The sequence below is a fragment of the Buteo buteo genome, chromosome 9, assembly GCF_964188355.1.
Source record: "Buteo buteo chromosome 9, bButBut1.hap1.1, whole genome shotgun sequence".
NCBI lineage: Eukaryota > Metazoa > Chordata > Aves > Accipitriformes > Accipitridae > Buteo > Buteo buteo.
In genome coordinates this window covers 26,805,078-26,828,282 of record NC_134179.1, presented here as the reverse complement: position 1 = coordinate 26,828,282, position 23,205 = coordinate 26,805,078, and the positions used below count along the sequence as shown (strand labels likewise).

The following is a 23,205-nucleotide window of genomic DNA, read 5'->3' as shown; positions in this document are numbered from 1 at the left end:
GGTAAGACTGAATGCATTGAATATCATATAGAGCAAGTGATAAATATAGGTAGAAATTTACTTACTAGCTGGTTTTTTTCCCCTGCAAAGCCTATGTCTTCAGTAGATGTATGCTGCTTATGATTATGTTTAATCCAGAAACAGGCAATTTCTGTGTAACATTACCAATGACCTCCGCTGAAATGCCACTGCACAACAAGGAGAGTGTAGGGTTATGGATATGCAATCAAGCTCACAACTGAACACAACTGAAAAATAAATTCAGCCTTGTAACAGCAAAGTCTCAGAGTGGTCTAGCTTTAATATGAGGAAGGTACATTTCTCCTTTTTTCTCATGGATTAGAGAAAGCTTTTCTTTCTCTTCCCCTAAACAGGGACATGAAATGCCCAAAGCATTGCAAAAGCAGAAACCTCAGAAGCAGTGCAGGTTTCACAGAGAGTGTTTTCAGCCAGCTCTCTCCTCAGCTTGCCAGATGCAACCATCCCAGCGTGCAGAGTCCCAATGCCAGTTGGTCGGTTGTCCTCAGCATGTAAATTGCCGGCATGGCAGTTTCAACACACTCCTCTGAATTCTCAGTGTGAGTTTCCTTTTCCATTCTTAAGGTGGTTGTTTCAATTCACAGGCCAAAATCCAGCCCCTTTTAATCTTTTGGAGCTACACAGGCATACTGCCCACGTACTCAGGAGCACTGCTTTTATCTGCTCCTTTGTGTTCCCTGACTGTACCAGAGACTGTTTTTACTTGCATATTTAGGAGCAATTCAGAACATGTAGCTTTGCATTTCTTGTAGCTAGTTTTTACAATGATGACCCCAGCTAATTTCCTGTTATCAGTACGTTCTCATGTCTTAAGGACATGACCAGGTTTCCACTGCCTCGTGAATCCTTGCATGTCATTTGAGCTGCAATAAGGGTCTGTGTGCATGCTGTCAGTCTGTTGCAAAAATGAGCGAACACATAATAGCTTTAGCCCCAGTGAAAGAAGGCAAAGCTGAACGTGTCTTGCCTTGTGTTTGCCAAGGAATGAAGATATGCTGGAGTAACTTTCTGCAACTCAGCTGTTGCTTAGCTCCTTGGTAGCTCAGTTGTGCGTTTTGATCTCAGAAACCCTGGAGCTGATTTTATTTCAAAAGAAAAATGAACAGGGGACTGGAACAGGAGAATTCTCCAGTCAAAACAGGAGGAGCACAAGGAGCCCACACAAGCACTCTTATCTTCCCTGGTATTCTGCTGGCTCGCTCTGCCCTGTCACAAACAACCCCAGAGCTTTATCTTCTTTCAAAACACGTCCAGTCAGTTTCCAAACCCCTCCAAAAGATTCACAGAAGCAGCCCCCCACCTTGCAAACTGCCTTTCATTATCCTTAAATCTGTGACTTTCTTAGCAGCACTACCGAGACACTTCAGACAGTGTCTGAAGAAGATTTGAAGAACTGATTTTTTGTTAAGCCACAATGCCTATGCATCCACAGATAGTATGAGCTGCCTTTTCCAAGTAGATAAATAGGATTAATGAGAAACCACCCCACATATGTTCTTTCCGCCCCGCAGACACTATCTTTACAAATATCACAGGACCTTTAGTCCTCTCCAGTGAAAGTCTGGGATGCTCTAACATATGGGCTATTTCTGAGCCAATACTTCTTGATACTGAACTGCCCAGTACTGTTTTTTCATATATCCCTCGTAAATCCGGTGCAAAACATTTCTGGATGCTCTAGTGCCATGCAACAACGGGTCCATTTGAGGGCTTACTCCAAAACATTGTACCATATACGTGTTTTTCCTCCTAATGTTGTTCTAAGCATTATTATTTTTCACTGGAGCCAAAGTCCTATTTCCCTTCTTATAGCACTGGCTGCCACTTCCACTACCAGCCTATCACTTCTCAGTTGTTTGCATATTTGTGCATTACACTGACCTACATCTCTCTCTAGGGAGTGGGCAGCAGATGGTCCTGAGGCCATCTGGCATCTCAAGATGCTGCCTGAGTGGCTTGTGGGTCACAGAAGTGGGAGATGCTGGTTGCTGGATAAACAGCATTCAGCTGAGCTCCCTGGGGAGTGAGTGCTCTGCTTGTTTGTATAAACGACTTTGGGCCAACGTGAGCCGGTACAGTAACGTGCAAAAAGTAGGTCAGAGAGGTTACCTTGGCAGCAACAAGAACATTTGTTTGGGAGCTACTGGGATCAGGGGGGCAGCTATACCAGCCATCTCCATTAGCATTGCTGCCCCCATGGGAGAAGCTGGTCAATTCACTGGAGGGGCACCGCGGTGGCTGGGGCTGGAGCACTTGTCCCATGAGGAGAGGTTGGGGGAAGTGGGATGTTCAGCCTGGAGAAGAGACAGCTTTGAGAGCCCCTAACTGCAGCCCCACAGTACCTATGAGGAGATTATCAGGAAGACAGAGATAGGCTCTTCATAGGGGTGTAAGGTGGGAGGACAGGAGACAATGGGCACAAGCTGAAACAGGGGAAGTTCGGGCTAGGTATAAAGAGAAATTTTTCCACCACGAGGACAGTTGGGCAGGAGAACGGACTTCCCAGAGAGGTCATGCAGTCTCCATCCTCGGAGGTTTTTAAGACTAACATAAAGTCCTGAGAGACCAGGTCTAAGCGCACAGCGTGAGCTTGCTTTGAGCAAGAGGTTGAACTAAAGACCTCCTGTGGTCCCTTCCAGCCAGTGAGTCTATGATTAAGAATCAGTCTGGGTTTTAACAAATCCTGCCCAAATCCCAGGTTGCAAAGGGCAGTCACAGCTGCGAGCTGACATTATGGAAAGCCATCCCAGTCTTTCTGGTGCAGACAGAAAAATTAGACCAAGTTTGACCAATTCATAGTCAATACAGACAAATTTCATGCAGAGCAAAGTGTCAAGCCATTGAAAGATTAAGACTTAACTTTCAAGGGTAGCAGCCGTGTATGAATCCCTCCTTTATTTTCTCTTTCTGAGGGCCCGAGTCTTTAATCTCTCATGCTATCTCTGTCAGAGTAGGGAATAGCCAACATAGCTGGCTTACACTGCCAGCTAGCAGGCAGCCTCCCTGCTCGCCTATCAGAGCCTGTCCCCTGCAAAGCGTGCATTCAGTCTCCGCCGTGTTTGCTCCTGCTGTGTCATTCTGTCCTTCCCCCGTCGCTTAGTCTTCCCGTCCCTCTTCCCTCGGTGGCAGGATTACAGTACCAGTGTCCTGCTGCTGGCGTGCCCTTGTCTGAGCTTTCTGCCTGACTTTTTTTCTCTGCTCAGCTCTTCTCTTTGCTCTGGTAAGTCTGATGAACAGCTTCCTTGCTGTCACTGCTTGGTGGCATGGTGCAAGGGTTTTAATCTAAGTACTTCCCTTTGGGACTGTCAGCCCACATTTTCTAGGAATAGCCTTAAAAGCCTGGGCACTGTGCGATGTGTGAGGAAAACAGGTGAGTATCTAAGGCTATTGGTGAAAGTAAGAAATGCTTCTCTAAAGAGTGATCAAAAAGATTTAAGCTGACTTTGGTAGAGCTTGCCTTTAAGTGAGACTAGGGGCCATGGCTGGTTTGCTACAACAATAAGTGATCGAGACTCAGGTGCCACATGAGACTTCAGAAAGTCTCTGAGTTTGGTTCTTTCCATGCTTGTATGGAAACCTGCCGTGACGCCTCCAAACCTTTGTTCAGTTTTGTACTAGAAAACTGTGCATAAATCATAAAGCTATGAAAATGTAGCATGTAGTTGATAAAGCTGATTTTTATCACTGCTTTCTGAAGTAATACATAGGGCAGTGTCTAGGCTATAACAAGGCACTCGTATTTTTCTGGAGGGTAATTGGAGCTACAGTAGTGTGGGCCATTCCAGAGTTTAATGTTCACTGCTTTGAGGTGTTATGTTCAATCTGGTGTTATGCTGAGGTAAAAATTGAGAGTTTATCAGCATATGGAACACTTTGTTTTAGAGAATTGTGTGTGTGTATGTGAATTTTGAGCATAAAGTGCTAAATACCATTACCCATTTTAGAAGTGCTTAAAATAACTCCTGGCTGCAGAGCAGGTGCCATGTGTCCTTCTGCTGGATAGATGGGGAGGCAAGAGCTAAATATAGACCAGTTTGTAAACCCTCCAGAAGTTCAAGCTGCAAGAAGGGAAGGAGGAAGCAATTCCCGTGAGAAGGAAGGGGAAGCGCTCTGTTTAAAAAAAGATAAACAAAACTCTGCTACAGCATGCAAGACAGTCTGCAGGAGAAGCTAAGAAGACGACGTCTATTTTGTGCTTTGTTCCTGCCAGGACGGTGCCTCGGCAGCAGTGTCCGCTCCAGCGGTGCGAGAGGCAGGCTGACGCAGCCCAGCACCGGGGATGGTTTTCCCAGCAGCAGAGGGATGGCTCTTGCAGCTCGGCTAAATCAGGCGCTGGCTCTTGCCGACTGACCTTTTACTTCGGAGGCGCTGGCTGATTGCAAAGCACAGTGAAGGCAAATCGTGCCATAAATGTGAAAAGTTAAGGGAAGTGGTCAGAGGCAAACAAACTCAGCACTTTACCAGACTGAGCTTAGCAGCACACCTTTTTCTGTTGCCTCTAAGTGCAGCTGTGGCTGTGCTGTGTGCTCAGCCCTGTTTTGTGCCTTTGGGGCCAAGCGCCGACTGCTGCTGCCCCAAGCACCAACCTCACTGTGGGACGGCAGGCATGGCCACGAGTCCTCCTACAGAAAGGCATCAGCCTGGGACCAGTGTCTGTCACCTCCCACCTGAGACTGGAGGTCACCCGTGCCCCAGGTTGCTCCATTGCTTTCCCGGGTATCCCAAGTTTTTAACGGAGGAAGGAGGAGAATGGAGAGGAGCCGCTCCCGCACTGGGGAGGCAGGCACACCCTCTGGCTCTCGGGGGTTTTTCACACTGGAGGAGAGGAGGACCAGAGTGACTACCTGTAGGCAGCAACCACAAGTGTCTGGGATCAAGCTTCCATCCAAAACACCAGGGCCACAAAAGATACTGACCTCAGGGCTGTCGAACAGGTCTGGGATTTGGGAGCGCAGGAGGAAAAGAGTAAACAAGATGCAATGCTCAGACCCAGTCAGATAACTGGTCAGTCCTCCCCCTCGCCATAAAACAGGATAAGGCCGTGTTGGAAATTCAGGTGTCTGGAGGCAACAGCAATGGTAGTAGGAGTTGCAGACCTGAAGAGGTGGATAGTCTAAAATTGGGCAAGTCTAAAATTCCTTAAGGAACCAAGGAATTCCTCTTCTGGGCTCAGTCACCTAATTTTTAGGCTTTACTGTGTCTAAGATAGCGTATAATGTAAACACTTTTGGTCTTGCTAAGATTGGCGCCAAAAGTCTTTTATGGCCTGATAAGGAAGAATTCCTGATGTACATCAAGGTTAAACAGGCTGGAGCACGAGGAGGACTGCGGCCAACTGCAGTAAAATCTCCCAGCATCAAAGGCTGTAAGTGGGCTGCTCTCAGCAGATGATAGCTGCCCTGTCTCCCTAAATATAAACTCCATGACATTGTGGAAGCCGTTATGAAAAACAAAGTACAGACGGCTTAAGAGGCGTTTTGTTTGTGCTTGAAAGTAGTTATCAGACCTCTGGTTTAGCCTGAAGAAGAATGGAATAAAACATTAAAATATTTATTTGTGTGTGTAAATACAAACCCCAGTATGACCCAGCAGGTGGGCACCTTGGGTTAAAGGTACATCACTGAGTATTTCTGTGGTTCCTGCCTCCTCACTGTTCCAGGATGGTGGCCTGAACCTCAGCAGATGTGAATTGCCATGGTTTCAGATACTGATTATAACTAATCCCTTTCTAGCCAGTAATGTATGTTAGGGAAGATTTCCCGCAAGGCCAGCTTTTAAACATCTTGTGTCCCTGATTCCAAACATCCAGTTTCTCTTTCATTCACCCATGTTTTTTCCCTTATTACTGAGGAACACCGTGCATAAATCGATCGCCGCTGTGGATTTAAAGCCTACTGTGTTTGCAGGCATGCTTCATGATTCACGTAGGAGGAAGCCTTTAGCTGGATGGTGCTGCTCCATGAGCGATGCAGCTGGGAGTTGGGAGGCAGCCAAGAGAGAGAGTCAGGGTGCAGTGAGAACCGCGTCAACTTGTGCCATCTTACAAAGAGGGGGAGATAGTCGGAAGAGAAATTCATATTTGGAAGTGGAGCGTTTAGTGATCCTGTTCTCCTTCTGTGATGAATGTATCACAAAAATAGCTAGTTTAAATTGGGGATATACTTTGTGAGACTTTTGTTCTGTCTAGACAAGCATTGGTGATCCTGGGTTTTCTAGCTGATTGATCGCCAATTGCCAATTAGCTCAAATTAATTAATACAATTGTAAACACTAGTCTGAACATGTCAGAGATGAACACATATTTTGTGGAGCTTCTAGCTTAGCATTTACAATAATCTTACTGACCTCGAATTAATTGGCAGTCAATTAACTCTAGTTAAAACAAGATCATAAACTGCAGTCTAAAATTCATGCTATCTGGAATTATTTAAATAAATTGCACATGTTGACTAATCCTTCAATGTAAAATAAACTAAATATGACATACAATCAGACAGATACAATTTCACAATCACTGTGCAGTGATATAATGACCATGCCACAAGCAGGAAGGAAAGAATGGGATGCATCTGTCTAACAGGGTGTGTGACGCCAGGTCCAGCCACCTTCCCAAACTGTTCCTGCTGGCAAGTTGTACCTGTGGGAGGACTGCAGGGGCATGGATTTATAGCTAACAGTTTTCAAGCACATCCTGAGGCTCACTCAAAGTTTTCAATTATTTGCTTGAGAGATGGTAAACCATAATATTTGACTATCTATCTTCTCTGTAAGCCCAGTCAAATAGCTAGACAATCAAATCTTGAAAAACATTGCCTTAGCAATGACCATCACTGTACTTCCAAACATCACTGTGAGTGGGGAGAGTTTAATAACAAACACTGGGTCATGTATTACAATAAATTACATCTCTCTTATCATATACTGCCCTTGGCTAAGTTAGTTTATGATTTTGAAAGCTGTAGGAATTTAGACACCATAGAAGATAGACGTTAATGGCCAACTGAACAGGTAAGAAAATGCCTCCCAGTTAGCTCCATGTTTTCAAAACAAGTTGTCTTTTAAAAAATAAGAAAGCAACCACCTCAGACACTGGAAGAGAATGAAGAAAGCAATCTTCTTCCTTTCTTCATTCCCCACTGGCACCACTGTAAATCATATCATTAAAGGGATGCTAGTTGCAGGGCGAGACCAAGCTGTGCACCCCGCGCCTCTGCACTACCTCCTGAGGGCAATGCAGTGGTGACAGCAGCTCTGCTGGCACTCTGAGAAAGAAGGAGCCTTTCTACACTGAGTTTTCCAGCCGCACACAGTCAGAGATGCTGTTTCTGCCGGCCTACACCTTGCAGGAGCTGGGAGCAGGTGCCCAGGATGCTCTCGCTGACACCCTCATTGCCAGGTCCTGGGGAAGCCAGAGCAGTCTCCAGAGGAACACAGATACGTTGGAGGCTCTGTATTCACCTGGCTGAGTGCAGCTGCTCAATGACATGGGAAAACAGAAGCTTCCCGTTGCAAATTGGGAACAAATTAGCTGAAATTCACCCTAGAAAACAACACAGACTATCAACCCATGTTACGCCTGGTCGGTTTTTCTTTGCTGTGATTTATTCCGTATTTTGTATTTTGTCAAACAAGCTGTCAGCAGCACGCAGCAAGTACAAGAGAAGAGTGGTTTATAGCTGTTTATCTTATTCTTTGCCATTATTGTGACAGTGCCAAGCCAGGCCTCTTGTAGATCAAGCACCATGCTGGGCCCTCCAAGAGCACAGTGCAATTTTCCGTGCGCTGATTTCATTTAAAATATTCCTTTTTCACGATTATTGACTTAAGATGCGCCAACGGGGGAGAAATAGGAAATGAATTTGATGCAGCTCTGAAGTGAAGCTGCCCATATCAGTAACCAGCGTTGCAGGTAAACAGGTCAAGAAAAGTAAGCATGTAGCAAATAGTATGTTCAGGGAGGGAAATTGTATAAATGACTTGGGTGTCATTTCATGTGTTATCGCTGGCAATGGGAATAAGAGGTTTTGATTTTTAAGTACTAGCTTTGGGCAGGCTTTTCCTCTTGGAAGGTATATAATTTGCTTTTCTCCCTGCAGGCAAATCACCTTGGTTGTTTGTTTAAGTGCGACATATTTATCAAGCCAGAGCCAACGGACGGGCTGCCGTCCCAAATTCCACACAAAATCACTCATGTGCTGGCTGAGCTTCCCTAACAGCTAGAAGACTAATTTCATGTGCTTTTAAATTAACCCTCCATTTGTTTGCTGTCAGGTACCACACCAAGCATGGAGAATGACCAGTCTCCCACCTCGAGCGGGCAGGACGTACAGGGGCAGAGCGGGGAGAAAGCTGCCCCCAGCTCCCAGCCCCCTGCTCCAGCCCCCACGGACCAGCCGAGCCCCCGGCCCGAAGCAGCCGTGTGCGACATCTCGGAGGAGCTGAGCCGGCAGCTGGAAGACATTATTAAAACCTATGGGTCTGCTGCGAGCCTGATGGAGAAGGAAAGTGCCGCTACGGGAACCGACAGACCTGAAAAGGGAGAGCCGGGCAGCATGGAGGATGCCGAGTATGAGGATGCGAATGAGGAGAGTGAGAAAGAGAAGCTGGCTCCTGGGGATGCTTCCAGAGCAAAGGAGCCCAGCTGCAGCAAGGAGCAAAAGCTGGAGAAGAAAATCCTGAAAGGACTAGGCAAGTACTTATGTACTTTAACACAGCACTTCTGCGAACAGCAGTAAAACCTCCCTGGTCCTTGCTCTTTCCTGTGTTAAGCCTCTGCTGTGGAGGTAACCTCTAGTTACCACTGAAAATTGCAGTATAACTTTTCTCTAATTGATAATTATTTTCAGCAATTACCTGACAGACACATATAGGCTGTATCAGATATTAGTCCTTTCAAAAAGACAGAAATCTAGGATTATATCACACAGTTCTGATGTACTATTGGGCCACCCAAACTAGTTAGCCAAAGCTGTGAGCCTGACAACACACTGCAGAAAGTTGCTTCGTAGGCAAAGGAAAACCTGGCCTCGCGTTTGTGCCTCAGTAAATTTTCTCTTCCCCTGCTTCCTCAGGTATGACTTCTCAGTGGTCCTAACGGTGCTAATGGTGCTATTATGCGGCATGGGAATCTGCAGAACAAATTCTCCGTCATGCTCAGGTTATTTTTCATCTAGCAGACCTCCAGCCTCATGATGGACTATATGAAATAAGCCAATACACTTATTCTCTCTAAGCACAGTGCTTAGAGAGCACCTTGGCCGCGGCAGGGCTTCGTTAGCAGAGCTAGAAACAAGTCTCAGCGAGTTTTTGTAAAGTATGTCCTTTCTGCTGGACAGCCACTAGAGAGCAATGTAGTTACATCCCAATCTAGTAAACATGTAATTTATTTCCCTTCCTACATTTAAATCCTGCCAATCTTCAAGCCTTTCTTCGTGAGAACCCAAACCCAACCACAGACGAATCCTATAGAAAAATCACTGCAGGACGTTCTCACAGGCAACGGACTAAGCATAGGACAGACCAGGGATTTTTCCCCAAATTTCTTGAACATCCAGGAGAAAGAAAGTTCCTCAGTTTCTATTGCCTTGGCTTTGGTGCAGTTATTGGTACCTCTCCAAGATCAGTGAAAACACTACCAAAGCACAGTTCTCCAGCTGCACTTGCAACAGTTTTCACTCCAGGATTTGATTTGAGCTCTCTTCAACTTATTTATACTGGTGCTGTAGAGGGAACTTAGTGTGAAATAGTGGATTTTCTCCCCAGGCAGTACTCCTGGACTGCACTAGAAGTAGAAAAAGTCCAGCCTAAAGCAGAAAGCAAATTTGGGAAAGAGCCTTGGGAAAGAGGAGCATTTGGAAAAGCACAGCCAAGCCCCTGGCACCACCGCCATCCTTATCTCCAGGGACACCGGGGACATTTTATATTTGATGAACAAGCAGTGTTCAAGCTCCAGCTCATACTCAGGGCTGAAATGAATACCAAGAGGTATCAGAAGAGAAGCAATACATAACTGGCTATGCAGTGATTTAGATATGCACACCCAGATAGTTACTAGACTGTCTCTGTATCCATAGTCTCTTCAGGAAGTCAGAGAACTGATTTATCACTATCATGTAGCCCTGACCTGGCTGGCAGTACCCCCTGTTCTCTGATTGTTTCCATCCACAACATAGTCTCCATACCTAACTTAATTTTTCTTATGTCTTGTACAGGTTGAGCAGCACAGGAGCTGAGTACGCCAGCTTTGGTCAGTTTTTGCCTGCAAAGAGATCTGGTTTCTGAGCCTTTGGGGTCCAGGCACTTTCCATCCTATTTCAGTCAAATGTGCCATATATGTGACCCAGTCATGTTGCAAAAACATTAAATGAAAATCAGATTATACAGGACAAAAGCATTTCACAGCCAATGCTTTTGCTAGAAGACAGCACATTACTGAGATCTGAAATGGAGGAAAATTCAAGCATGTTTGTTCTTATGGGGAGAAGAAAAACCCAGAAATTCATAGCAAAAACTATTCCCTTCCTTCCAAAATGCCTCATTTCTCCCTGAATTTTTACAGATCCATGCATCAAACAACCAATTTCATAACAGTACATCAGCTACAAACTACCTCTACCATCAAATCTCTGCTTCTTTGTTTTTTAAGGGAAGGAAGCCACCCTACTGATGCAAAGTTTGAACAAGCTGAATACTCCAGAGGAGAAGCTGGACCTGTTATTTAAGAAGTATGCTGAGCTGGTTAGTACAGCATTGGTTCTTTTCTGTGCAAACTGTATGTGCAGGAAGGGATAAAAAAACATATGCCATGCAGCATGGTCAAACCTCATGTAGCAGTAGTGTCTGTCCTGTTAAGTGAATCCCAAAGTAATTGTCAGGGTCAAATAATCAATTATGGGTGAGAAGGAGTAAAAAAGCAAAAAGTAAGGAAAACAAGCTGGGCTTGGGGTTAAAAAGTTGATGGGGCAGAATATTTGTACTTAAAGGCAAATCTACCAAACCGACCCACACCGGAGACTAGTGTCTAGGCTCCTGCCTTCACCTTCTGCAAGGAGTTTTTCATACCTCTATATGCAGGTATTGCTTTAAATTACATATCAGTGTGGTGGGTTGACCCTGGCTGGGCACCAGGTGCCCACCAAAGCCGCTCTATCACTCCCCCTTCTCAGCTGGACAGGGGGGAGAAAATATAACAAAAGGTTCATGGGACAAGATAAGGACAGTTTAATAAAGTGAAAGCAAAGGTCATGCGCAAAAGCAAAGAAAACCAAATGATGTTATTCTCTACTTCCCATCAGCAGGCGATGTCTGGCCGCTTCCTGGGAAGCAGGGGTTATGTGCCCTCCCAAGATCTTGCCCAGCCCCAGTCTGCCATTGAGGGGGGTGAAAATGTTGGACAGACAGCCTTGAAGCTGTGCCAGCACTGCTCAGCAGTAGCCAAAACACTGGTGTGTTATCAACACCTTTCTAGCTACCAATGCAGAGCACGGCGCTACGAGGGCTGCTATGGGGAGAATTAACTCCATCTCAGCCAGACCCAATACAATCAGTGATGTAATCAAAATGAAAATAATACAAGGCTTAGGATAAAATGTTAGGAAGCAGAAAATCAGAAAATAGAGAACTGAGGCTAATCATGAGAGAAACCGCAACACAGTGAAGAGTCAAAGACCCTGCCACCATAATGTCACCCCTGTAACTATGCCACCTACCTGACTCTGTTCTTTCCACACTTAAGAGGAGTTATTTTCAGATCAAATATTTTCTTCTAAGTAGTTAATGGACTCTATGGCCATAAGCTGTGGAAATCTTACAAATGAAAAGGCTGCAGCATTTTACAGTTTGCAGAGTACTGAAAAATGTGCCAAGCAGAACATTGACTTTATAATTGGGTTTATGCACAGATGTGTCCATGTCTCATCATAATGTGAAGTTCAGCTTTTCCTTTTTTTCATGTAAAATTCTCTGATTTCATAAATTGGGCTCAGGCTGTTTATGGTTTAGCTCATGCTTTAAGGGACTTCATGCCCATGGATTAACTGAAATAGGTCATCTTCTTCCTCTATCATGTAGCCTCCCCTGCATTCAAACATCACTGGAGCACTGTATAAAACAGGGGCCATATTGCCAGTAACCCATGCAGGAGAAAGGTGCTAAAACATAAATTCAGAGCATTCAGTTTTGACATTCTGTGCAATGTCACTAAAATAAATCATTTACTAAATACAACTAAAAGCTTGTTGGAGAAAGCCTCACACTGCTCACTCAGTGCATCTGAGGGGTGTAGTGTGATTAATAACTTGTCAGCGGTGGGCTGTAGTAGTTACCACTCTCTGCTCCCTCGTGTCCATCCCCATCACACACCTGAGGTCACTTTTTGCCTTTGCTGTGTTGTTTTCCAGCCAGATCATCTCCCTGGTCTGGTGAACTGTGCGCTGACACAAGCGCTTGTTGCAGCACAGCTCAGGGGAAGGTGCAGCCGTGTGCCAGGCTGACCCGGGTGCTGGCAATGGCTTCGGCTGCGTTAGATAGTGCTGCTGCAGGCTGTGGCTTAACAGGTCGCCTGTCCTCGGGGACCCTACACAGCACCAGTGCTTCCCCACAGCCACCCAGCTATATGCTACTTAACTGTTAGCACGTGCCCTGGCACAGTCTATACCAACGGGTACACCAGAAAATGGAAGGCATCAGGGAAGAGCATGGGCTGGTTTGAAGGAAGCCATACCTGCTGGGATGGGGAAGCAAGATGGGGTCGAGATAAAACTTATTTTCCTAAACTGAGAGTTTACTTCTCTAGGTCAGCCTTACAAAATCAGAATTCCTTCTATTATAGCTAATAATTCATTAATTATTCTTTAAAAATTATCGTTGGTGGCCCTTTTGTCATTCCTATTTACCAGTGAATTCCCTTCTTCAGTGCAAAAGTAACACCATGTCTTAGACGTTCCTGAGAACTTTGAAATATAAGTTTCTAGTGCAAGTCATTTTTAAGGAAAAAAAGAGTAAAAAAAATGCTTGGAAGACTTCTCATATCGCGATTAAGACCTGTTTTATTCTAAGACCCCTATGTCAAGCACAGCTTGAGGGAATCATCTAAAATTTGGATAAATCATTATCTGCTCAGCACAGGCTGCGCATGCAAAATACGAAGCAAAAAGAACCTTTTTTGTGTTTTTAAAAGGGAAGGGGAAGGGGCCAAAATCAAGCTTATAAAGGAAAACAAATCTCAGCCTTAATTACAGAGAGGCTATTTTTTTCCCTACAATACCAGAAAAACGATTTCAGCTAGTGCAGCTTGATTAGATGCAAAAGCCCCTATTCTGATCTACAAGGGTAAAAAACACACAATACACATACTGAAAGTTGGGCATAAACTGTAAATACACTCCAAGCTGGTGATTGCATTGTTTTGTGGCACGCCTAGCTGTGATTTGATTGATAATACACAGAGCTCTGTACTGTAAGCATAAATTACTGAACATCTGCAGAAAACAGATCCTCAGGCAGACAAAGTGTAAAATATGATGCCTGTTAATTGTCTTGTTTGAGCTGCACATCATTCCCCTGCACCCACAGACCTTTCCAGTCATACCGGGGTTAATAATTAATACTAGAGGTACTGTATTATTAGATAATGTAATTTTAATAGCCACTGGTTTGCACATTGCAGCTCATGTGCTGCTGCTTTTCAACCAGCAAACATCTGGACTTCAGAAATATCTCACAATGTATGCATGCCTGTGATACAGCGAGGAGGGCTGCTTTTGTGTTGGAACAGGAGATGAAATCTTTAAAAGCTTCAGAGGTGAAATGCTTCTTTGACGTGACTGTTTAATTTGCAGTGCAGGAAATTTTTCCAAAACAGCCAGTAATAGGCACATGTCAGAAGATACGATGAGTCTGTGTGGGGACTGCTATTACAATTCTGTTGCTGCCCCTCATTCCCCCTCCAAATACACCCTTCTCCCCACCAGCCCTCTGGGGAAGGCAGGAGCCATGCGCCCACAGAACAGCAGGTTCCCAAGTGAGCCTCAGGGACTGTTCATGTTTTCTTCATTAATTACATGGAGCCAAAGAGCCCCAAAGAGGTTTGATTCACCATAACCCACCCCTGTTGACGATGGGCCCTCCAGAAATGCGACTGACGGATGGTCCCATGTGCACCCACGAGCAAGAGGAGCCTGGCAAGAGGAGGTGCCCATGCGTCATTTTGGGGAGCTCTTCCCTGAAGAGCATTCTCCTCCATCAGCAGCAAAGCCCACACACAGATGGCATCCCTGCTCTCCAGCACCTCTTCTGCTGTTGTTTTTTCCAGCAGGTTCCTGGTTATCTAGGAAGCAGTTTCTTTTTCAGGAAGCTGCAAAACAGAATGAGCGACTATTACGTTATCTCATGATCTGGAGAAATCTCACCGCGTAAAGCACTACCGGCTGCTCCAGTTCCTAGCGTTGAAACAAAAATAAAAACCTCACAGATGTCCTTCAAAGAAATTCAAACCAAAGAAGGAAGGGCTGAAATGGTGTGACAAGTATTAAAAATTTTGTTCACCCACCCACATTACAGCACACTTGGGACTGTTGCAGTGAGCAGGCTTAGGACCCCCTCCAGGTTGCTCACTCCTCTCCCATTAGCACTGATAAATACAGAACATTTTGAGGTTAAGAAAGTGTGAAGACTTTCCCAAAACCAAAAGAGCTCATTTTCTTTTCTTTCCTGTCCCTCTTTCATTTTAATCCCTGTTCCCCACGCAGCTCGAAGAACATCGTGCCGAGCAGAAAAAGCTCAAGTACCTGCAGAAGAGGCAGGCCCAGATCACCAAGGAGAAGGACCAGCTGCAGAGCGAGCACAGCCGAGCCATCCTCGCTCGCAGCAAGCTTGAGAGCCTGTGCCGGGAGCTCCAGAGGCACAACAAAAACCTCAAGGTGAGTGGTGGCCTTATCAAGGTACCCGGCAGTGGGGGGGAAGAAGATGCTGATGCCTTCCCACCTTGCTGTAGTACCAAATTGAAGACATGTTTGCATCTCCATGTGCAATATATAATTATATATACACTCTTATCTTGAGGCCCATTTACACCAAGACCCCTTTATTCCTCATTTGGAAGTATCCAAGCACTTTTGGACACTGAGTTTGCCCACATTAGCTGTAAGCCCTCCTTGTGTTATCAGGGAGCCCAGCGCAGAGAAAAGCAGAGGTACTAAGGTCTGGTCCAGGTCCCTGAGACTGCAGATGCAAATGCATGTGTACGGACAGAATAATAGGAACACCAGCTTTGCTCCAGGGGACTCACAGAAGGCTGGTGGGCATTTTCATGTAATTTGGGCACTTGGGCATTTTCAAGTGATCTGTGAGGGTTAGTCAATCAGGACGTTTGCCTCAAGACATCAAACCTCAAGACAGGAAGAATGGCAACACTGTTTGTGGAAGTTGTTGGGATTATGAGAATCAGTTCAAAAAGGAAATTTTCAGGAGTGTCAAAAGGCTGGGATCCATATGCCATATCTGCCTATTGCTTGGTGCCTCACGCCATTTAAATGTGAAATCTATAATATGATTATGCTTCTTGAAAACTTTTAGGTTCAAGAAGTATATTTCTGTTGTGATCTTCCTTTTTTTCCTAATACATGTTAGTGATGGTGGTGTTGTTATTACACAAAAAGCCTCTGCTTTGATCTATTCAAAATCCTTCTTTATGGGGATATAGTTTTGTATAGAATTACACACATGAATTGTCAGCAGCAAGAATTTCACCTGATATAACCTCTATTAACTGTAACAGATTTTCATTCATTTCCACCAGCTCAGGAGCAGGCCTTCAGGGTCTAGCTCTGACTTGCATTGTACATTGGTAAGAATATAGCTGGGGGGGGGAATGGCCACATGTACACTCAAATTGTGCACTAGTAGAAGGACAAAAGCAGTTTAACAGATAGTTAGGAAAACTAGAAGCAAATCTCTGTGTGCTCAGTTATAGTAGCACAAAACTGGTAGTGCCAATTAAATTTGTGCCTGTCATTTGTGCCAGACCTAAGCTATACCTCGATATTGATCCACACTTCCTTGGAAGTGTTCAAGGCCAGGTTGGATGGGGCTTTGAGCAACCTGGTCTAGTGGAAGGTGTCCCTGCCCATGGTGGGGCAGGGTTGGAACTAGATGATCTTTAAGGTCCCTTCCAACCCAAACCAGGCTATGATTCTGTGATTCTGTGATTCTATTATTTACTGGACCATCATTGGGCAAAATCTTTCACCAGAAATACAAGCCAATTTTCAAGTGATTTAAGAGTACAGTGTATATATAGTGCTTTGCATAGACTTATCTGAGATTTCTAAACTAAGCAAATCATGTCAGTGGAACAAATCAGTAGAAACTGGGGTATAGAGGAAAACTAATCCTATTTGGAAAACATATCTGGAACAGGTTTTGTTGAATTCCTCACACAATTTCGCAGCTACCACATGCTTATTAATCTCACTACTAGAAAGCATGATTTTTCCTTTCTCTTTGCATATAAATACTTCATTACACATTTCATCTTTACATTCAGGGAAGTCTCTTTCCAACATCTTTCCACTTGTTGGACTGTTTTACTTTGGGATTAGGTCCCCTAAATAAACCTATCAATTTCAGACTCAGTTCTGATTTTTATCCTCTACCTATGCCAGGTGAGCCAGGAAAGGTACCTGCGCTGACCTTGTAGTAGGAAGAATTGTTCAAATTTTGGCCACTTCTTTCTAAGAATTTGGAGACCTTTTAAGAAACCCTGGAAACTAGCTTTCCTCTGGTTCCTGTGCTTTCAGTTTAAAAAAACCCAAAGTTAAATAAGATAGTATGCAGAATGAATGAGGATTAAATTAATAAGCAAAGGCATTCAACATCTTTATCTGGTTTTGCCTCTCTAAGAATTTTAACATAATTCTTGGAATATTTGCCTTTAAGCTTTAGCTCCTCGAGATCTGTGAATCTCCAGAATCTCATCTTTTGTTTATTCAAATGAGTGCATTTTCACTTATAACTGTACTGAGAGGGCCCAAAACAGGAGAATCCATCAAATGTTAATTTTAAAATCTCCTGCCTAAGTAATTTTTATTTTGGTTTTGGCAGGACAGAGAAGCTGATTCATAATTTTTTAGCACTTGGGATTAGCACTTCTGCTTATGTTCCAAAGCATGGAAAATAAAAACTGTAGGAGATTGTGTCATTTCAATAGCAAAGGAGAAACCTGGCCTGTCCAGATCATGAACCTCCTCTGACTTGCCATGTGGTACATTATATGCACATCACGTCATGTAAATGTCGTCTTCGCTCATCTGGTGTGTGGAATTCCCATTAACTGGAGTTCGGTGCAGCCAAGAGGTGATGAATATGCAATGTGGAGCTGTGCTGAAAATCCGCAGGGCAGATCAGAGAAGAAAAATTTCTGGTTAGTATTGGATACTGGCCTCAAAATCTGACTTACTTACAGTCCAGCTATTCAGATTATTTCCTTGAAGTTACACTTCATAGCAGAAAACAGATGTTTAATTTTCTCTCCAAGAAAAGTGGAATAAATGTTTGTGAAATAGCAGAATGCGTTCCCACTGCAATAGGGAGTAGTTCTGCTAAGACCAACAGCAACTCGTTTCTCTGCATGGTGTTCGTGTTCTGCCAATCATCTGACAGGTTGGTGGCTACTTAGCATCTTGTAGTGACATGAACATCTCGGGTCCCTTGTCCTTCCTGCTACCGGACATTAAGAAATGACTTTCATACAAATGTCACAAAAGTCAACAGCTTCGATTATGGGCTCAGCTCCAAACTGGCTCAGACTGTGGTGTCTGGGAATGAAGAGAAAGGTTCATTGAAATTGAGGAGTCCACGCTCATATCGTCTCAGCTGATAAGACTTCAGCAGACCACCGGTCTTCTTGGGTTGCCCCAGAGAGGAATGAGGACCAGAGACAATCCTGCCCTTTAATTTGCAAATTATCTCACATTCCAGTGATAAATCCCAGACTGCAAAATATCCTTGTCTTAATTTTACAAGGTTTTACTCAATGCGTTCTTACATTTTTGGCAGTAAAACAAGAGTGGTAGCAGTATTGCAGTAGGACACAAGAATGAATCTTCGATAGGGTAGATATGAAGCACAAAGATTAAGAAAGGGCAGAGGAAAGGGAACAGTAGTTTATGGCTGGACCTTAGTCTTCCACAAGTGGAAAATCTAAAAAGAATTTACAATGCTTTATTTTTCTCACTAAGAATACTTAACACTGAACGCTTAATTTAAAACTATTAAAAGAATTAGCACAGAGCAAACCGGCTAACAAGGCCAAGCATGGTTTGCATGTTATGAATTCACCATGATGATGCTGAGAAGTTACTACCCCAAACACCCTCTGCTCTGCTCCCTACAGCCAAGCAAGCCGGGAGCTCTGGACTCCGTACAGCTGCTTCAGCTGCAACAGCAGTAACACAAAACAGAAGTCAGTCTTCAAGCCTCCAATTTTGGGGAAAACTTAAGGATCTTACTTTACACTACGGGGTCTTGAAATGGGAAGGACTAAGGAATCTATTGGAAAAAAGTGCATTTTCGCAGCTTACGGGGACAGGTATAAGCAAAGAGTTGGGGCTCTAGCCTTGTGATAACAAAACCTGGGTGATGCCGATGATTTGGGGTTTGCCAGACTGTGCCAGCACACAGAGGCACTGAGGCACAGAGGGTTTTGTTCGTTGGCACAGGGATGAGGCAATGCCTGCAGGTCTTTGCACAGTGCCGTAGCCAGAGTTGCTTTTCTGCTTAGCCAGCTCCTCGCACCCACACCCACCGTTAGTCTGGAACTGGGATCTCAAGGATTTAACAAATCACTGCCATTTTATGAGGGACTCTGAGGAGCTCTCTGGGACACACCCCAGCCCCCCCCAGCAAATATCCTCCTCAAATACCTTTTTCTCCAAAGCAGAAGAGGTTGAGAGAAATACTGTGCCCCGCAACTAAATGCTTCCTGGCTCAGTGTCTTTAACCATGAATCTTTGTATCGTCTCTGTGTTCTTTATAATTATTCTACCTCAGAGGAGAGGATGAGCAGGAAATAAGATCCTCTGAGTAACACGTGCATGGGTTGGTTGTTTTTTTGTTTTTACATTTGCATGATTGCTACTCTCAGGATGCCTTGTTTCACCTTGTAACAGAACTGTTCGGTGTGACGTACGCGTAATCCACCAATTTTTTGTTTTATATTCAGCTGGATTTATTGCTCCAGAGAGCTTTAAATCACGGCAGGGACGCGTTATAACACCATTTGGTCCACTGAAACAATGCAGTATTTTTGAGGAAGGATGTTTTGAAGCCATAGAAATAGGACTCCAGACATGCAAGTTCGATTTGTCACTCTGTCTTTGACTTGTCGAGGTGAAAGCACTTGGTCACTCCCTGGTCAGGGCTGCACCTATACAATGGAGAACTAAGAGCAGTTTTTTAAACAGTATATTAGAGGTAAAATGGAATTCTGACTTGATGAAAACTATCTAGGAATTCAAGTTAAATTTGGCAAAGTCTCAAACAAAAAGGACAACATTGTTTGTAAACATCCGCTTTCAAAAGAGAATTAAATGTTTCATTTTGGGAATGCTAAAGCAGTTGATTTAAAACACCTTCTGAGTAGCATTTTTAACTCTACTTTGGAACAGCATTTCTGTTTCAATATTGTACTAAAAAGAGTTAAACAAAAAGTAACTGCAAACAGAACACAGCTCAATTTCTGGCCAAGCAAAATGTTTCAGGCTAAATGAAAATCATTCTCATAAATGAAAAAAAAATAAAATTGGATTGCTTCTCTTTCACCCTGCTGTACATTTGTCGTGTGTCCAGTTTCCAATCCAGGTACTGAACCAGGAGCCCCCCACGTAATTTGCCCACCTACATCTGAAATTCTTTCTTCCTCTTAAGAGTGAGAGTCCTTGTGGGCTCACATTTTGTTTTATTCTATTTGTGAGTACACACATGTGTTCATGTGTAAACCGCAGAGCACAGCAGGGCTTCATGGTGATTTCTGTGTACTACATTATTATTAGCACTAATGGCTCCAATACTTTCCTCCTGTCATCCAAGGCATTGTCACCTCTATCACTACCCGGTCAGCAAAAGGACAAACGTCCCCTACCATGAACAGCAGTTGTCCAAGATCAGGATTGTGCTGTGCATGCTAAGTAGAAATTGGGTCATTTGGTATTCGCCTTACTTTAAGAGTAGGGCCTGAATCAACACCTTTTATGTCACTTTTATGATTAAAATTATACCTCAGAGTCAGCTAAGGCTTTATTCAAGTATATTTATAGAAAATATCCATATGCAGTGTTATCAGAGATTTTTATGTAGATGACTATGCTAGTTGAAACCTTATTAGAGTATGCCATTTGCATGCTGTGGAGTGGGTTCTTAATGTGATTCTGGCATGATTTGTAACTACGGCAGATAAGGTCCTAGCCACTGTACACCAGGATTACATTCCCCAGAAGGGCAGACTGCCCTGGAAGCAAATGAGTAGGGAACAAAAATAGTCCATATTTCTGGATCCAAAGCAATGAATCCATATTCTTTTTGCATTGTCTTTTATGTAAACAAATCCAAAACAGAATTTCAGTAATTGGTAAAAAAAAAAAAATCCATTGATTTTTTCCCCAGGCAAATTTCTGATTCTCTGCTTTGTTTCTGTAAGAAGCAGCCCACAAGCTTTCCTTGATTCCACAGCTTAATAAATTAGTGCAAATGTTGGTGTCAGTTAAAAAGTTAGGGAAGGAAAATTGAGGAATTGGGAGGGATTCTACAGAAAGTGATGGTTAAAAATGAAAAACCCAAACACCATAAATTTGATATGAGGATTCCTAGTTAAAAGGAGGCATTTTAAAGGGTGATTTTTTAATTCAATCAAACAGAATTTCAATAAAAGAGCTTTTAACTACTTCCACTAAATATCTTCTTCCAAAGCAAAAGCTGTGCTGTGGTATCATGAATCAAGACATGCATGTATGTCCCCTTTTCCAGGCTTGCTTTGATCTGAAACTCTGCTCTACATCCATCTTTATAAATGCAAATTCTTAGTTCCCTAATTTTTTCAAGGCCACTATGTAATTTGCTCTGTAAACTTAGAATCATGCCAAATGCTGGAGCAAACGAAAGCAAGAAAATCTTCAAAGAGGAATGCAAACACCTATAATCCTTCAAACGGAAGCCTTATGCTACTCTGAAACAGTATCTTTCTGGAACCGCTTATTATGCGTCTTTCTTACACGACTGCGTTCTCTCCCATTTAACAACAGGAGGAGACAATTCAGCGGGCACGGGAGGAAGATGAGAAGAGGAAAGAAATAACTAATCATTTCCAGGGCACGCTGAGTGAAATCCAGGCTCAGATCGAGCAGCAAAGCGAGAGGAACATGAAGCTCTGCCAGGAGAACACGGAGCTGGCGGAGAAGCTGAAAAGCATCATCGACCAGTACGAGCTGCGGGAGGAGGTGAGAGCAAGGCCCTGGCTGCCCCTGGGGACGGGCAGCAAACCCGGGGGAAAGCAGAAAGCGTTGCCGGCCTGTCCTCCCGGCCGGCTACCGTTGGGGTGTCTCGTGGAGGTAACGAGGGTAGCCCCCGCCACGCTTCGCCGTCTGAGCAGGACTAGGCACGCAGCGAGCCCGCCGGACCCCCCGTGTGGCAAACGCTGCGGGCCAGCAGCTGCGCAGGCCAGCGCCCTGCCTGCGGCACCCACCGCGGCCTTGCTGCCGTGGGGAGAGGAACCGAGGCACCCGGGCAGCCAGGCCGGCCAGCTGCCTGCTAAGCTGCCGCCCCAGACCCTTCACAGCTCCCCCAAATCCCCAGGGACCTCCCCCAGCACCCCTCTCCTGCTTCCCCCCCAAGTCGCCATGGAGCACGTCCCAGCTCCCATCTTTTTGGACAGCCCGCCTCGCTGGAGACGCCAAATGTGCTTTTGTTCCCTCCAGACACAGGTTGCTGGGAAGGGCTCCGATGCAAATGCTTTGACTCTTCCCCAGAAGCAGAAAAGATAAAGGAGGCCCTCTGCACTGGCATAGATTCTTCTTTGCAGGCACAATGCTCACCATAAGACCTAGCAGATAATAGACAGATGGGAAATTATTCTTTCTGTAAACATTAGAGTTGGTCAGAAAATCTTGACACAAAAAAATCCCTCCAGTAAAATCCCAAACTACCTTTTTTTTTCTGTTTTATGACAAACACTAACAAATATCACAATGGGTCTTTTTATTGTTTCTAAATACGTTTACTGTGAGCCTCAGTGCAATCAGACAACATTATCATACTGAATAAAACATAAGTAATCTGTCCTTACAATCTGGAATGCCCGATACGAGACACGCATTTCCAAATCTGTTGCATCATGTATGAAGTCTTACGCTGAATGAAGGAAATGTACGTTTCTGTCTGGTGGTTTCTATGAGAAGAAAATGTAAAGCAGAGGGATGCGCTCAGAATATTTGGTCCTGTGAATTTTATCTAAATGAATCAAGAGTGAAGAGTGCTATCAGCAACATTTACCTCCTGAAAGTCACCATGGAGCCAGACGTTTTACAGGCCAGAGGAGGCCTCTGGTTCATCTGGTCTGATCTCCTCCACATCCCCACTCATCTACTTTCACCCAGGCCCCCCAAGCCCACGCTGTGCATGTGCGAGCAGAGCAAAGGAGATGTACAGGGCTTGTATTTACAGAGCGTGGCGTGAGCTGTGCACATGCTCCCAAGTACTGCAGGTGCAGGTGCAGTGTGTCTTTAGGCATTTATGCACACAGCGGCTTAGATCCACTGGCCACTCAACAGCTCAAAAAAAAGTGTCCCCCCCTGCATATTTATTATTGATGAGCAATTATTTGATCTTCAGTTATATTAGATTATACTGATGACTTCATATGTAAACAGTAGAACTAGCAAAGATGCTAAGGCTTTTTTTTTTTTCCTACAATAAATCAAAATAGATAATGTAAACAAGTTTCCCTTCCCATGCAAATTCTGGCACAGTTTGTTCTTATCAGTGCTGTAGCTTTTTAGTAATTGCGATAGGTTGGGAGCCTTCCTATTTTGCAATATTTTTGTTTTACAAGCGTTCCAGTAGATAGCTGTACATGCATGAGCATGAAGATCTGTGTACATAATTAAACCTGCACATTCA

The 23,205-nt window shown here is 44.2% G+C and overlaps 1 protein-coding gene across 1 annotated transcript in view; it reads left to right on the top strand.

The window, feature by feature from the left end:
* Nucleotides 1–3,103: 3,103 nt before the first annotated feature.
* Nucleotides 3,104–23,205, top strand: part of TXLNB (taxilin beta) — a 37,668-nt gene continuing 17,566 nt past the window's right edge. Inside the window, exons 1-5 of the mRNA XM_075035848.1 lie at nucleotides 3,104–3,259; nucleotides 8,311–8,727; nucleotides 10,685–10,776; nucleotides 14,787–14,957; nucleotides 21,333–21,527. Of these exons, the coding sequence (XP_074891949.1) occupies nucleotides 8,325–8,727; nucleotides 10,685–10,776; nucleotides 14,787–14,957; nucleotides 21,333–21,527 (861 nt within the window). The 5' untranslated portion in view covers nucleotides 3,104–3,259; nucleotides 8,311–8,324. The remainder of the gene's footprint in view (nucleotides 3,260–8,310; nucleotides 8,728–10,684; nucleotides 10,777–14,786; nucleotides 14,958–21,332; nucleotides 21,528–23,205) is intronic.